Source organism: Aphis gossypii, chromosome X, assembly GCF_020184175.1.
Source record: "Aphis gossypii isolate Hap1 chromosome X, ASM2018417v2, whole genome shotgun sequence".
Classification (NCBI taxonomy): Eukaryota; Metazoa; Arthropoda; class Insecta; order Hemiptera; family Aphididae; genus Aphis; species Aphis gossypii.
Genome location: NC_065533.1, coordinates 62,233,974 through 62,250,305, shown reverse-complemented (window position 1 = coordinate 62,250,305; position 16,332 = coordinate 62,233,974). Strand labels below are relative to the sequence as shown.

At 30.0% G+C, this 16,332-nt stretch overlaps 1 protein-coding gene across 1 annotated transcript; it reads right to left on the bottom strand.

The window, feature by feature from the left end:
• Window positions 1-10,024: 10,024 nt before the first annotated feature.
• LOC126551764 (cyclin-dependent kinases regulatory subunit-like) lies at window positions 10,025-12,690 on the bottom strand. Its single transcript, XM_050205886.1, has 3 exons — window positions 12,218-12,690; window positions 11,993-12,123; window positions 10,025-10,314 (listed from the first exon to the last, which is right to left on the bottom strand). Exons 1-3 carry the CDS (start codon window positions 12,283-12,285, stop codon window positions 10,262-10,264), a joined length of 252 nt encoding a protein of 83 aa, XP_050061843.1. The 5' UTR covers window positions 12,286-12,690; the 3' UTR covers window positions 10,025-10,261.
• Between the last annotated feature and the right edge of the window lie 3,642 nt (window positions 12,691-16,332).

The window sequence follows — 16,332 nt, the reverse complement described above, 5'->3', positions numbered from 1 at the left end:
AAAATAAGTCTATAAAAAGAATGTATACACTTGTAGATTTATGTGTTATGTATATTAATATAGAATAGATAGGCTGGTTACAGGTTGTAGTTCCATAATTTATAGGTGTCTTGTGACCTGCATGTATATCCAATCGAATCATTATATAGTATGTACCATATTATGATTTAAAATCATGACAAGAAATTGTATTATATTGTTCAATTTTAAAAATATTAATACCTACTTATACCAAAGCAGGAACTATAACATTTAAAGTAAAAGATTATTCACATACTCTCAATGCAATCGCTTTTAAATTACAAACCGTAGGAGTAATATGGAAATTAATAGAAATTTAAATTACGCTTAGAAATACATATTTTCTATAGAGTTTATTTTATTCCCTGCACGCGATAGCGTTGTTAACAAATTATTAAATACCTTAATTAATTTAGCGTTTATATTCGATTTATAAGACGTCTAAAATTGAATTCAACTATACGAATATCTACAATACATACTTAATTCTAAAGGTATTTAATAATTTATATTATTATTGACTACTTTTAACATAACACTACTATATTATACGAATATTGTAAAAACGATCGGTAGTGGAGCGTAGGTACCTATACGAAAAACATTCTAACACAATCTTAACGCATAATACAGTACAGTGTCAAATAGGACCGGTTTTGTTCTAATATACTGTCGTTTCAGCTGCACTTGACACAATGAAAATCCTTGAAATTCAAAAGGGATTTTTTGTTAAGATTAGACACGAGGATAACGGGCTAAAATGCCGAATGATGGTTTTGAAAATAATGTGCATTCTATCGAGTACTTGGCTTATTTATTCTTTTATGTTATAAACGGGTACGTGTCCTTATTGGCACCAGCTGCCGACACACACAGAATAATGTAAAAAAAAATACACTGTAAAATGTAGAATTGAATGTCTCCGAGAAAAAAAAAGAAATCGCCACAGTAAAATAAATCTGTTTTGAATATTTTCACGATATTCTAAATTCAACGAAATACTTTAAAATATATGGTTGTGCACTGTGCTGCAGTATATAAATCTAAAAATACTTACGGTTTTCGGGCTTTTCGTTAATACTCATTTAAGCTAATTTATCATTGTATACATAGATACACCCATTTTATATCATCAAGATGTATTATGATTATTTATGAATATCATAATATTGACCGCATTATTGGCATACCATATTCCTATTTGAAATGTAACATCATAATATATTGTTACGACTGTTTATACGATTAAGTGCATTAGTGCAACTAGAATTTAAATGATTTTATATAATAATGTATACAATAGCACCCTATGCATTGAACTAAACATTTTATTTAACTATAGGTACTTTTAGTAAAGTTTTAGTAGCTATGGTTCAGTACAGTGGTGTCTAGTGTCACAGTGTGTTGACGACTTAAACTCTTTAATATGGACGTAGAAAGTTCTGACGGCTATTTGAAGTAAGCAGACAGGCAGTCCTAAGTCTGTCAAAGTAAGAAGGAAAATGTGTACGCAAACGAGTTCTAAATTTTTGATACTAAGAATTTTCGTCACGTGTAGCTAAAATAGATGTGCGCAATCGAATTGCAGTCATTAAAGGATTAATTTATCAAAATGAATTTCAAATGATTATGTTATAATATATAGGTATTACAATAAAAAACTAAATTGTTGATGCGTTTGTCTTTGTAATTTACTAATAATATATGTTCAATGTTCATATACTGAATGTTTGTTTGTATGTGTGTATGTGTGTGTGTGTGTGTGTGTGTGTGTGTGTGTTGTGTGTGTGTGTGTGTGTGTGTGTGGGTGTATCTATCATATTCTATAGTCGTTATTTGTCCCATAGAAATATTGAATTCTCCGGAAAAACAACGTCGGGAGAATTTTCATCATCATATTATATTATATTCGATGCATAGCACACGTCATGCGCACACGATTTTAAATTTAACTCTCAATTAGTATAATTATGTACCTATATTTGTATTATATTTGTGTGTGCTATGCGTTTACGACACTACATATAGAAATGCATAGTATACTATCGATAGTCAATTTAATTGGTTTGATAATTCTTAGTAAATAGTAATTAATTATACCCATCATGTATAAATGTATATATAGTAATTACACAATAACGCGTATTTGTATTCGATATCTACCGAAAATACGGCTAGAAAGGTCAGACAGAGGATAAATCGGTTTTTGTTATAATATTGAATGTTCATTTAATCGCTTTTTGCTTTATTAATCGAGTAGATTACATATATTTCTCAAACATCCTAATAGAGATACAATATATCTATATTGAGTTGTATAGATTAGGTAAATACATTTCCAGCTGTAATTGAAGGATTAAATGATAAAAAAAAACGACAAATGATTATAAACTATTATAACATATTATATACCTATATATTACAATAAAATTATCGTTGATGCGTTTGTAATATGTTTTTATATACTGACATACTGTACCCATGTACGTGTGTGTATAATATGTAATATGTATGTCTGCGCGTGTGTGTGTGTGTGTGCGATTGCGGTCCGGTGTGAGTGATCGTTTTTGTCCCATAGAATTCTACAGAAAAAGAGCGTCGACAGTTCGACACAATTATAAAATGCCACTTGGTATTAAAGAAATTATATCAAATAGTTACCTATATTCTTACTCATATAATATATGGTATAATGTATATATCACGCGGTACACTGAGCCATATAATATAATCTGTTAAGACTTACAAATATATTATATTTGAGTATAATAATATTATATATCAGTACCTAAACCTATTAGTTTTCTTAAATGTTATTACTTATTAGGCATGCAAGCATACGCATACGTTGTAAACTTAAAAGTTATAACTATATCTATGTGATAAATGATTATTATAACTTTTTTCATGTTCTCAAAACTTATGTCACATATACCTCTATTAATTATTAATTATTATAACATACATTTTATAAATAAAAGCAGGTAAACTATTCTCATCTGTCGTTATTTTAAATAAATATAGTTTACTAGAATATTTTATGTCAGTGAATATAATATATTATATTCGATACAGAGCACTGCACGTCATGCGCACACGGTTTTAAATTTAACTCTCAATTATTAATATAATGTACCTATATTTATATTATATTTGTGTGTGCTATGCGTTTACGACACTACATATAGAAATGCATAGTATACTATCGATAGTCAATTTAATTGGTTTTATAATTCTTAGTAAATAGTAATTAATTACACCCATCATGTATAAATGTATATAGTAATTACACAATAACGCGTATTTGTATTCGATATCTACCGAAAATACGGCTAGAAAGGTCAGACAGAGGAAAATCTGGTTTTTGTTATAATATTGACTATTCATTTAATCGCTTTTTGCTATATTAATCGAGTAGATTACAAATAATTCTCAATTATCTATATAAAATTTAATTTAATATTACAAACATCATTTTATTAATAATTACTAATTAAGAGGACGCAACACCCGCGTATGTTGTCTCCGTCTTACAAGTGCGTAACACAACAAATTTATGCTCAGCAGATACTTAGAAACTTGATAATTAGAACATTACTGTATTTGTATGTTGGTTTTTTTACGATAGTACAATTTTTTAGCAAGTTATGCGTGTATGATGAAGCGTAAATTAAAAATGCTCATAACTCGCTTAAAAAGCTGAATAATCGTGAAAAACCAACATACAAACACAAATAATGTTCAAACTATAAAGTTTCATAATAGGTCGATTTACTCTAATTCTTAAACTAACCGAGCTAAAAGTGATCTACTGAGCGTAAATTTGCTATGTTACGTACTTGTAAGACGAAAACAACACATGCGAGTGTTGCGTCCTTTGAATATAGTAGTATAATGCTAGTTATTAATGCCAAAGGGTTAACAGTTATTGAAAACATTTTTAGAATAGGATTTGGTTATGCTTACCTATATCTATTATTTAGTTTTACTTATTCTTTTATTAATTATATTATGTTGTAATATCAATTATCAGTACCTACATAAGTTATTTTTATTGTAGTTAAAAAAAAAAAATAAAATAAAAAATCATTAGTCACAAGTTTTTTTTATGAAATATGTCAATTATAGGTGTCACCTAAATTTGCAAGTAATTTTATAATTGAAAATTCATAAAATGTTTAATATTTATATCAAAGATTATAAAATTCAACACAGAGTTTTCCATAAGTTTTCCTTTAAATAACTTTAAAGAAAACTCGAGAGTCATTAATGAAAAAAAAAATGTTATGAGCGTTTGAATTTGAATTTCTTACGAAATCCTGTAAGTTATAACCATAACATGATTTATCCTTAAACGATTTTAAATATTTTTTATTATTCAAAAAGTATAAGTCGTACTAGTCGTAGGATAATTGAATCTCTTTATATGTTATAAAGTTTAAAATTTTAAATCATTCTGCAATTTTTACCAGTACGACGTAATACACTAGTGTACGAGTAGTACAACACAGCCGGATCTGGGACCCCTATCCAGCCACTTCAAACAAACCCAACGAGTCATCAAGCGCGGCTACCACTCCATTCCCCCGACCAATACTACGGTTCCCGTCCTTTCCCTCCACCTATACAGCAGCTAACTGCTATACTATATCTGCGCTTCCCTTCTCTCCACACCATTCAGCAGATGGCACTGTGCCGCCCGAATACCTCCTTCCCTTCCTCACATCTAAACGCGTGGTCAGAGCACACTGCCCACATACATATTATGTATACCTATGTATATTATACTTATACATGTATACATTCTACGGGGCCTCATCCAAGCGCCACCCTCTTCCGTCTATATAATTCGACAGAATGTCTGCGTCGTCTACAAGGTGGACTACCTACTATATACATACATATAGTATATACAGGGTGTAACTCATCTGTTTGACAAATGTATCAGTAATAGTGCAAATGTAATAATGTGAATTATATGAGTATAGTAAATACATAGTATATACCTAGGAGTATATATGGCTATATAATTCAAGGATGGTTTGGTGGTCAACTTTTAAATTGACTTAAAAAAAAGGTCGTTAATAATCAAAATTATATAAATATACTTATTATTTATATACATTTCTTTTTTTTAGAATATTATCGAAATAATGTCACTATAGACTTGTTGGCCATCCTTACTATATATTATATAATTTATAATATATTACGTAATATAATCTGCATGTGCATAACATATAAACTATCTTTTTATAATATCACTTTGTCGTTATTGTGAAAGTCTATAATACTCTCATTAATACATATGTTCAGCTGCATTACATGTTTTTACATAATTTAACACGTACAGAGTTTGAAAAATAAACGTTAGAAAATATGACAGGGACGTTGAACATTATTGAGCTCTGAAAACCGTGTGATTCGTACATTATTAACGCATTCTTCGAATGACCGATTTTTGTGTATTATATCATATTTAATATATTATTATCGATGAAATATGTAGAGCTGATTTCACTGTGTTATACGACACATAAACAAATTCTTGCTAGTCTTGAGGGATGCATATGATGGGGAAATTCAGGGTTATTTGTACATTCCTACGATAATATAATGTATATAGGTATTATTATGAGTGCAGGACGTTCACAATAACGATGTATTACACACAATTATATAGAAGTAAATGTATACTATACTATGTTTGTATATATCTACCTATTATATATATGTAGTCCGCCCTGTTGACGTGCACATTCCGTCTACGACGGAGTACTATTGCGTACGTTTTCGGGTGTACGATTGAACGTGACATTGAATGCGATCGCAGTAGCGTAGCCAGCGGGTAGGCCTGGCCACTGATGCGACGTTGCCAAAATTTTTATAACAAATTTAAGTTATTTCATAATTATTTCTAATATTTGAAAACAGATACAAATAATAACATTAAACAAATTACTTAATTGTTAATAATTCAAAAAAGCTAACAATTTACATTTAATCGGAACTTTAGTTGAATCTGCAAGATGGTTATGCTCACTAGTATTTTCTAAAATGGAATTATTAGTTATTATTAATATACTGTAGACATACACAATTTTATACAGCATTTCCATCTGACATATTATCCTGCATCTGTAGGCTGTCTGATGTACCAAAATATGTACACATTCACTACTAATAAATTACTCCCCTTTTCCAAATCTACATTATTGCAAATTTCATTTTAATTTAAAAAAATAAATATAAAATTGTATTACTGCAAAAAAATACGTAGATTGACACAGCTGAAACACGAACACTACTGACAGTAAATAGATATAGATGATAATTAGTATGATCTATAAAATATAACCAATTACTTCTTAGTGATGGGAAGTTTGTTTGGTATCAACAATAATAATTAATAAGTAATAAATAATCTAATATAGTAACGTACTTAAGATTTAAGATTTATCATGCATCTATATATTTGACGAAGTTTCTTAGAATTCTAAGAAGTCACTTAAGTACTTTTTTACTAAAAAAATATAATATAGCACACGCAAAAAAAACGTATGATTACTATTTGTATACGCCTAAAAATGTAACGCCGAAAAGGACCGCGCCCTCCGTCGAATTATAAGCAGAATACAACATTTCCCTTATATTTTATAATGTCGTATTATGTTATAATATAGTGTAAATTTATTAACACATATAGTTATAAGAACATATAATACCATAATATTTTTGTGAGCATAAAAGTCAGGGAAAAATAAACCGGAGCGCACGTTTAGGTATTATCTACACAATCTTCTCTGTAAAAGACCTGCAAAAGAGAAATCGCAGTGGGATCCGAATACAATAAGTCCTTTTCGGTTTTTGTGCTGATGGCCAACGACGTGTATGGGTTTATCGGCAGATGTTTTTCTTCTTCTTCGTAACATTACAGTCGTTTATTGTCTGCATTGTCCGACCGGTTTTAATGTTATTATATGACCCTTATAATGGTTTACGTACATGTGTTTATAATATGTATTTTAAAAACGTCACTTTTAATCTTGATGAAGGTTCACGTCGCCGAGGGTGTTGGCACCAGTAAGTCGGGACCGTGTTAAGAAAAGGCACTTCACTGTAAAATCGACAATAAATCTTGTATGTCTATAAAATGGAAACAACAATATTCTCTTTTGGTTGTATTTTATTCTAGACGGTACAAACGGAAACGGCTGTTACCGAGTTACTGATCAATATATACCTATAGAACCGGCGCCGATACGTCGCCTCACATTAAAATACCTACTTGACTGTTCAGGTGGACAGACAATGTAAGGTGCGGTTGGGTACAGAATAAGTAATAGCCAATAGGTAGCCCATTGGTAGGTAGGTATATGTTTTCTATTGAATACTGTAGAGAGAAAAATATTTTTACCACTAAACATTATTTCATATAAAAAATAAATTTGAAATCTGCTATGCTGTATGCTGAAAAAAGTGTTGCAAACAATCACTGACGGCCATATTATCAACTCTCGACTACTCGAATTACGTCTTTCTTTATGCCACCTTTGAAAATATAATTGAATTCTCGTTTCAAATTCTAATGTAAATCTATTAGACGGAGTTAGAGAAAGTGTATCTAAGAAAGTTTTTTTTCTATTATTCATTTCTTCAATTATTTTATCGTCAATTAAATTCATTACTAGTCCATAATATTGGTCTGGACCAGAACTTGTTATGTTTTTAGGTCTAAGTTCTTGAAATAAAATAAAATACATCAATAGGTTTTATTCACATAAAATATCTACAATTTTATACAATTATGTTTTTATGGGTAATCCGTTATACGGAAAAACTTACGATAATGAATAACGATTGATTTAGAATAAAACATTATTTATTAGTAATATTACTCCAGACTCTACAGACTCAGAGCAGTGGTGTAGCCGTGTAACGTGAGTTTTAAACTTATACAAGTTTTTCATATTTTAAATCTTAATAATTATTACATAAATATTAGGTACAAAGTTATTATTTTGTTACACACAAAAAAAAATCACCTTATATTAGTACCTACAACTCGTAAAATAATTTGTTGAATTCGTCAAAACGTTTAAATAAAATATAATAAATACAAAAAAATATTTAAAATATTTAAACCTGCGGATTTTAGAACTTCTATAAGCCTTTGTTTACAACAAAACTGCAGGAAGTAAGTTTTTAGTAGTTTTTTGTATAATTTGTTAGTGTTATTCTCATTCTTAAAGTTTTTGCAACTAGAATAATAATAATAATAATACAAAATAAACCTTTCGGAGATGACGAATGATAAAAAACATTAAATCGCGTGTACGACTACGACAATATGATTACGGCGATATTGTTGTTGATAACTGGACGATGATAAGCTGATAAAATGATGGGAGCTGCGGCAACTGCACGAAGGTCAACTATGCCGAACGAGTCATGTGCCGGTGTATTGTTGGGGTCGCTCGAACAGAGCGGGCTTGAAACATATAAAAAGTAAAAACCATCGGACGACAACCTGGAAAGTGTGATTTTTAGCGTATTCGCACGGCAAAAACGACGTCGTGGACGGTAAACAAAGGGATGCACAACACGGGTCGCACTGCGTTTATAGCTTAAAATTTAAATACCATTTTATAACGGACGAGCGACTGCACAAACAATACAAAATCGCGAAGTTCGCGACTACATGTTCGCACTGCGTAGAACGGACGTAGCCATGGTGGCTAACGAACCAAAAGAAACAAAATCGCCAGCATGGCGCGGTGCGTTACAGCGATCAGCTCGGATGAGCAAAAGTTAACAAAACGTAAGAAAAAATGGCAGTGTGTAACGCCGATGATAGGATACCGGATCGTAGACTCACGGGTAAAAACTAAAAACACTAAAAACGGCTAGCTTATATCGTGAGTGATGGGTCCAAAGGTTGAACAATATGCGTTGTATCGGTGACAGCGCTTTGGCGACACAATGTTGTGGCATCATTGCTTCAAATTGATGAATTCAAAAATATTAAGTTTTATATCCAACAGTCACATTCCTGTTGTTTTGATCTTTGAGGTCGGCGAACGGAGACACGGAGTATGGGTTATATCATAATGTTAGACACTGCACACTGGTATTGAATGGGAGATTCGTTACTAGTGTATGGCAAGGCCACACATAGTGGTTGAGTCGCACAAAAAATTCAAAAATTTTTGATTTTTACTGCAACTACCTGATACGCGGTTTAACTGCGTCATGTCACGATTCAACCGCTATGTGTGGCCCCGACCTATAACTTGTATGCTACTAAACTGTCGACAGTATGTTACATAGATACAGTAGCTAAATACAGTATTTTTAGTAATTTCAATATAATACCCATGTTTATTTACATTCCTATTTTACTTGTTAAACTTACCAATTTTCTTTTGTCATTGGTTTATAACTTATAAGTAATATTATTTGTAATTATATTATAATATAATAACCTGCTTAGCTACTTATTTTGTTTGCAGTCATCTAAAATGTGATTACTTAAATTTAAGCTGTATTCTGTTCTACTTATTAGGACAAGGACTTAAATACATTTGAATGTTTTCTGAAAATGTTGTTGTTTGCTACTAGTACCTGATAAAATTTTTAAATTATGTTTGTAGTTAAATCTTAGTCTACAAACAATTTTGCTCAAGTGGTTAAAAAAACTCTTTACAAGCAAAAATAAATATAATACTAACTAAAGTTTATAATTTTATAGGAAATTACAATAAATAAATTTGAGTTTTTACTGATAATTTACGACACTTCACATTATTTAGAAAAGTGTAAAATGATTTTAAATAATATAGTATTATAGTGTATATAGTGAATTTATCTCCAGCATAAATTGTTATTACCTACAGGTTTAATAATTTATGTGGAACTATGTATAATATGTAAATCACCATACTTTATAAAAATAAAAATAAACAAAATTCTATGAGTAATGAATTGCTAAAAACACAGTATGATTGCATAATATCAAAAGTAATATTTTATTAGCTATAAATTTGTATTTAAAATTAACATGAAAATCAAAAAAGTTTAAACATGATATTAAATATTTTATATGTAAATTCAGCCAGAAAAAAAAAAGTAATGCGTTTTACTGTTTATATAAAATAGAAAATAAATACATTAATTGTTATTGTTTTAAATAAAAATCTAAAACAGTTTAATAAGAAATGATCATTTTTTTTTATCAATTTTATGAATTATTTGTTTCTTTATTTTTTCCAAATATCACCATATTTGCAGGTTCTGAAACAAAATAATTATACATAATTATAATAATATTTTGAGTTAATAATAAATGTCAACATTTATAATCTAATACAAAGCTCTATAAACTATTTAAATTTAATAAATTAAGCAAACATATTAAGGGGATTCGATACCGACCATTTCTATCTTTGTCCAACACGTGCGGAACATAGATATTTAGACATGTTATTTAATGTATCAATTGATTTAGTTAAGTCTTAGAAATTTTAAAACAGATTTGAATTGGTTGTTAAGTTTACTTTACACGACCTACCCAATTTTTTTTTGAATTAATTTTTTTTGAATTTAAGGTAATAAAATCAATAATTTGGGAAAGTCTAGGTCAAGAAGACTTAACGACAAATGCAAATCTGTTATTGGATTTATTATTACTATACTAAATAAATTTGTACGTTTAGCGAAAACACGTCTGAATTTCTATATATATATATATATATATATACTGCATGTACAAGATAAAGACAGAAGCAGTTGGTATCAAATTCTCTCAAGTATAATAATTCAATACTTGTTATAACTAGGGTCCGATTTGCAAGAAAATTCATTATTTATAAGTGTAATAATGTATTCAATTTGATGAGAATAAGAAATATCAACAATTTAGCAAAGAATGCACAATAATATTTATGGTGCATATAAAATAAAATCATTTTATCTAAGAGAATTAAGCATATTTAAAAAAATGTAACAGAAAAGTATTTTATGTTTTATACTGGGATTTTTTAATTTTTGATAAGTTGCTAATTTTAATAATAAGATTTTTAAGTACACAACTGCTTTTAACATGAATATGGCTTAATTATTTTATTATTAACTGGAAACAGGCTACTTTCCCCATGTCAGTGGTTAATAAGGGGAAAAAAGGTAATTTTGATAGACTAAATAATGATTTAAAACAATAAAAATAATTTATTTTTATTTTACTTATGTTAACCAAAATGAAATGTTTTTAATATTCATTAAGGAAACAGTCTAGAATATTTTGAATAAAAACATATTTTTTAATCATTTTAAGAGCACATTAGATGTATATTTTATGATCTAACTAATGCATAAATACATATTATTATTTAATTTGTTTTTAACAAGTCTGAAGAATTCACATTTTTAAATAAATCTTTAGTGTAGAAATTAGTATTCAATAGATGCCTAGTTATACATAATTAACTTATTATTAGTTTTAATATGTTGAGTGCCTTAGGTAGTATTAGATGCACGTTGCTTGTATTACTCAAATTATGTCAAATCAGAACCATGATTAAATATTAACATCACTTAAATACCCAAGCAAATTAGAAAGTCATAAAGGTGCATATACAATTAGTCAACAGGTTAACGTCAGAGTTGTTGACCAAGGCAATCAGTGTGTTAAATAAGGTAATAGTATTAATAGGCGCAATTAGGCGGAACTTGGGGGGTCTTAACCTCCCCTAAATATTTGGATAGCTCCCTCAATTATTATTATTATTTCAGATATTATCAATGTGCACATTCCATAAACAAAATATACACGCATTGCATTTATTCTAGCCCCCCAAAAAATTAACCCTAGTTGTGCCTACAGATAATACTCAATTTTTCTTATAAATGTATATATATAAAGAAAAATATGAAATTAAAATATATAGTATATTTTTATAAAAATTCTACATACGATCTGGCCGTATTTTTCCACAATGTGTCCAGCCACTTGGCAGTTCAAAACCAAGATTTCGCCACTCAGCTTCAGTCATCGTACGGTCCTTGGGTAATGTCTTACTAAATTCTTCTGATATAGCTACAAACCTGTCATAGGTGGAAGTAAACAATTATTCAAACACAAATGATAAATTGACGCCATTTCAATTAAAAATATGTTACATTAAAACCATGTAAGTACCTCAAATCTTGTTTATCCACCTTCTCATATATTCTTGAATAAAATAATATATTTTGCTGTGTTGACATGATGAACGACAATTTAGTGAAACGATTAACGGACGACTGCTCTGACTAAGAAATATCGAAATAATAAATTTATATACGTACACTCAAACACAAAAGACGTATATAACACTGAACACGTCACACACAGTTACTTCACGATTATTTACTCCGGTTGGAACGTGGAGATATTACACTATGGGTTGGAACTGCAGTTATTAAAATAAAAAAACAGTTTAGCCGCTGGTAATAGAATATACAAAAGCGAGTATAATGTTAATGCACTATAACTACGCTGACAGACACCAGTAGCCAGTATTCGTTAGTTGTTACTTGTTAATCGTGTAGTTATTAATCAAATATATCAGATATAGACGTGTAACGTACTATCACAGACTAAGAGATATACTGAACTGGTATCCAAACAATTTCGGTGGATCTCATATTACGTCTGACGTTATCATAGTGGTAGGGACTAAACTGTTACTAGCGCGCACGGTGGTTTAATTTTAAACTACTGACAACGAACTAATAAGTATATTGTGAATAGTTTAAAATTAAACCACTATTCGCGCTGGTGATAACGCCAGACATTTGCGAGTCCTACTCCCTACTCCCCTCACCTTATCGATACCAGTCCATTATATTATCTTGGGCCGTGGTTAAGTCACACATTGTCATCACAAAATAAAATTCTTTTCGCATAAGTAAATTTTAATATTTATTAATACGAACTAAGATATAATATATATATATCAATGGTTAGGTTAGTGTGTGATATTTATGAAATATTTAAATCAAATAATAATGTAGCGCGACAGTAGTGGCGCGAAGCTAAGTAAAAAAAAATAAAAGCGGAGCGGTCACTACCATACTATATACTACATTACACGAGCCTGAGTTTGCCCATTGAATGTGTGTAAATTTGCCCACTTTCTTTAGCCAGGGCTACAGGCCTAATGAATGAACAGATTGGTCTGTTTGTGGTATCAATAGATCGGTCATGATATGCAGATTATACCTTTGTCCTTTTTGAAAAAATTGGTTGAATAATATTCTAGCAAAGAAGTCAAGTATTTTTGAGGTTTTTAGTTATAACGTTTCATGCAGCAGCGCCAGTGACCCTCTCTATGCCATATACGTATACGTGACATTCAGCGTGTATTCGCCGGCGCGCCGTGATATTGTTATATTATATAATGTTATTATCGTAATAACCACGTGTAATTATTGTTGTATTCCGTTGTTGTAGGGGGCCATGTGGATCGTCGACAATTAATAATTATTTATTTTGAACAATGGTTACGGGGTGAGGGGGGGGGGGGTTAAGATGCTCTTATATTATAATAATGGGGAAAAAATTGAATATAATTAAAAAAAAAAAAAAGTGATGATAACATTAAATAAACAATCATAATAATAATATAATAAATAAATAAAAACATAAAAACCTGTAAATTATATTACATGCTGGTACATAAAAATATGTTATAAAAAACTACTGATATCCCAACTTCGTCGAACTCCGTGTAAAAAATTGCTAAGTCAAAAAAAAAAAAAATAGCCATCCTTAGCACTAAAAAGATGTGATATCATTAATAATTGCTAAGTACACTAAATTTAAAAAAAAAGTTATTTATAAGACTTAGGCATTATAAAGATCTGATATCATGAATAAATTCTAAGTAAATTAAATTTGAAATAAATGTATTCTATCTCAATAATTTATTTACTTTGCGAGAATTTATTTTATTTATAAATTAATAATTAAGACTTTTTTAAAAACAAATTTAGTAACATTTGTCATGGAAATTTGTTAAATAGTCCAATTACGAACGGACATGTTTATTTTTCGAAATAAATTCTATCAAAGTAAATAAATTATTGAGATAGAATACATTTATTTTAAATTTAATTTACTTAGCATTTATTCATGATATCAGATCTTTATGATGCCTAAGCTTTATAAATGACTATTATTTTTTTAATTTAGTGTAATTAGCAATTATTAATGATATCACATCTTTATAATGCTAACGATGGCCATTTTTTTTTTTTTTGACTTCGCAATTTTTTACACGGAGTTCGACGGAGTGTTTTTGTTGGAATTATTAAGTAGGTATAATAATAGTTAAAATAAAATAGATAAATTTAAATTCACTGTCATTACATGTTAATAATAATAACTAATAAGTATATAATATACTTAAATATACTCGCATAACAATACTAGGACCGTCGACAAAAACCAGTTAGCAGATGTAATGCTATATATATATATATATATAATCATCGGACAACGTTTTTCGACGAATATTATGATACAACAATCTCGGTACTAAACACGTTTCACCTGCCCGGTCAACATTCCAGGGTAGAAAGAGAAGCCAAATACATATGTGTGTGATGTATATATATTATTACACACACACACACACACACACACACACACACACACACACACACACACACACACACACACACACACACACACCTACACTAGCACTCGGAATTTTGCTCGGCGAATCCGTCCACTTCTCTCGAGTCGCTATATACACATACACAGGTCGGTCGGTGTGTGCGTGCACCGCACGAAGTAATTGGTGACCAAGCGCGCGTTTATTATTATTATTATATGCTACTTGGCCCGAACACCAAGGGGGGTAGAACACAATTCCGTACCTACGGTCCTCATCAGCGTACCGGATCGTGCACATTTTAAGACACACGATTCCGTACGTTTTGTACCCAAGAGTGTAATGCAATGTTGCCAGATTTCCATATGGTATTAGTCTTTTTGACTTAGGCCGGGGCTATATACACGTCGTTTTCCTCCGCGTTTCGTACGTTACGCATTCCGCGCCGTTTTCCGTCGAATTGAAAGTTTATATCGGAGTAGTTAATAGTACACGACGGACGTAATCCGTGGCGGAAAACGCCGTGTATGGCCCCGGCCTTAATTAGAGCGTTTTATATACGTTTCGCTTATACTTAACTATAAGTACCTAAGGGTCCAAACACACGATTATATTTTGCCGACCGGTCGCCCTGTTTCTCCAAGTACAGTGTGCCGGAGCCGGCGTCCGGCGTACTGGGTGAACTTACTGATTCCAACGAAAAACGGTACTGTCAATTGACCACAATCTAACTCTATGTATAAAAAATCGGACTGTAAATCCGGTCGTCTGTTTAGTAACATTTATATACTTGACGTACAACAGTGATATATACCTATCAGATAAGTTTTTGTTGTACATCATAAGTATATAAATATTTATCAAGTATTATATAATTATTATTTTACAATTTTACAATTTTTTATACGTATATATTTTTTATATTTATACAAATTGACTATAAATATTAAATAACGACATATAAAATATTCATCAAAAATTTGTAACAAATATCAAAGCATTAAATTATAATTATTTTTTTACATTTTTACAATTTTACAATATTTTATATTTTTTTTATATTTTACACAAATTGACAATATATATTAAATTGCAGAATTGCACAGACTATCGTACGTAATCATGTTGTTTTTGGGGTGTTTTTGATAATCTATTGTTTGATCAAAATCGTACGGAATCGTGCTTTACTGCACCAAGGGATCCGCAATCTTCATACTTCCCTTTCTTGTTTATTCTTAACCTTGAAATACTGGAACGTTGTCGATTAAGATTAGACTTATACTTTACTTATAAGCTTTTTTTCAGGAATAATTGATTGTCCTGATTTCTTATCTCACTTTTCCTTTCCTGTTCCTACACATAGTACTCGAACTAAATAAACATTTTATATGAATATGAAAATTACAAACTACGCTAAAAACTGTCCCAGCAACAGAATAATGCAATTCTCTAATGAATTAAATATTGATTATTTTTGTCTCACACTCTCACCACACTTTCACTTTTTCAAAACTTATTGTAATTTAATTTTTAATAATCTCTCATAACTATGTTATATGTACCTACTATAATATGTTATTTTCATTTTATATTTAACATTATGTTGTATATGCATATAGAAATATATATATATGGTAGGCTTACCCATACAGGG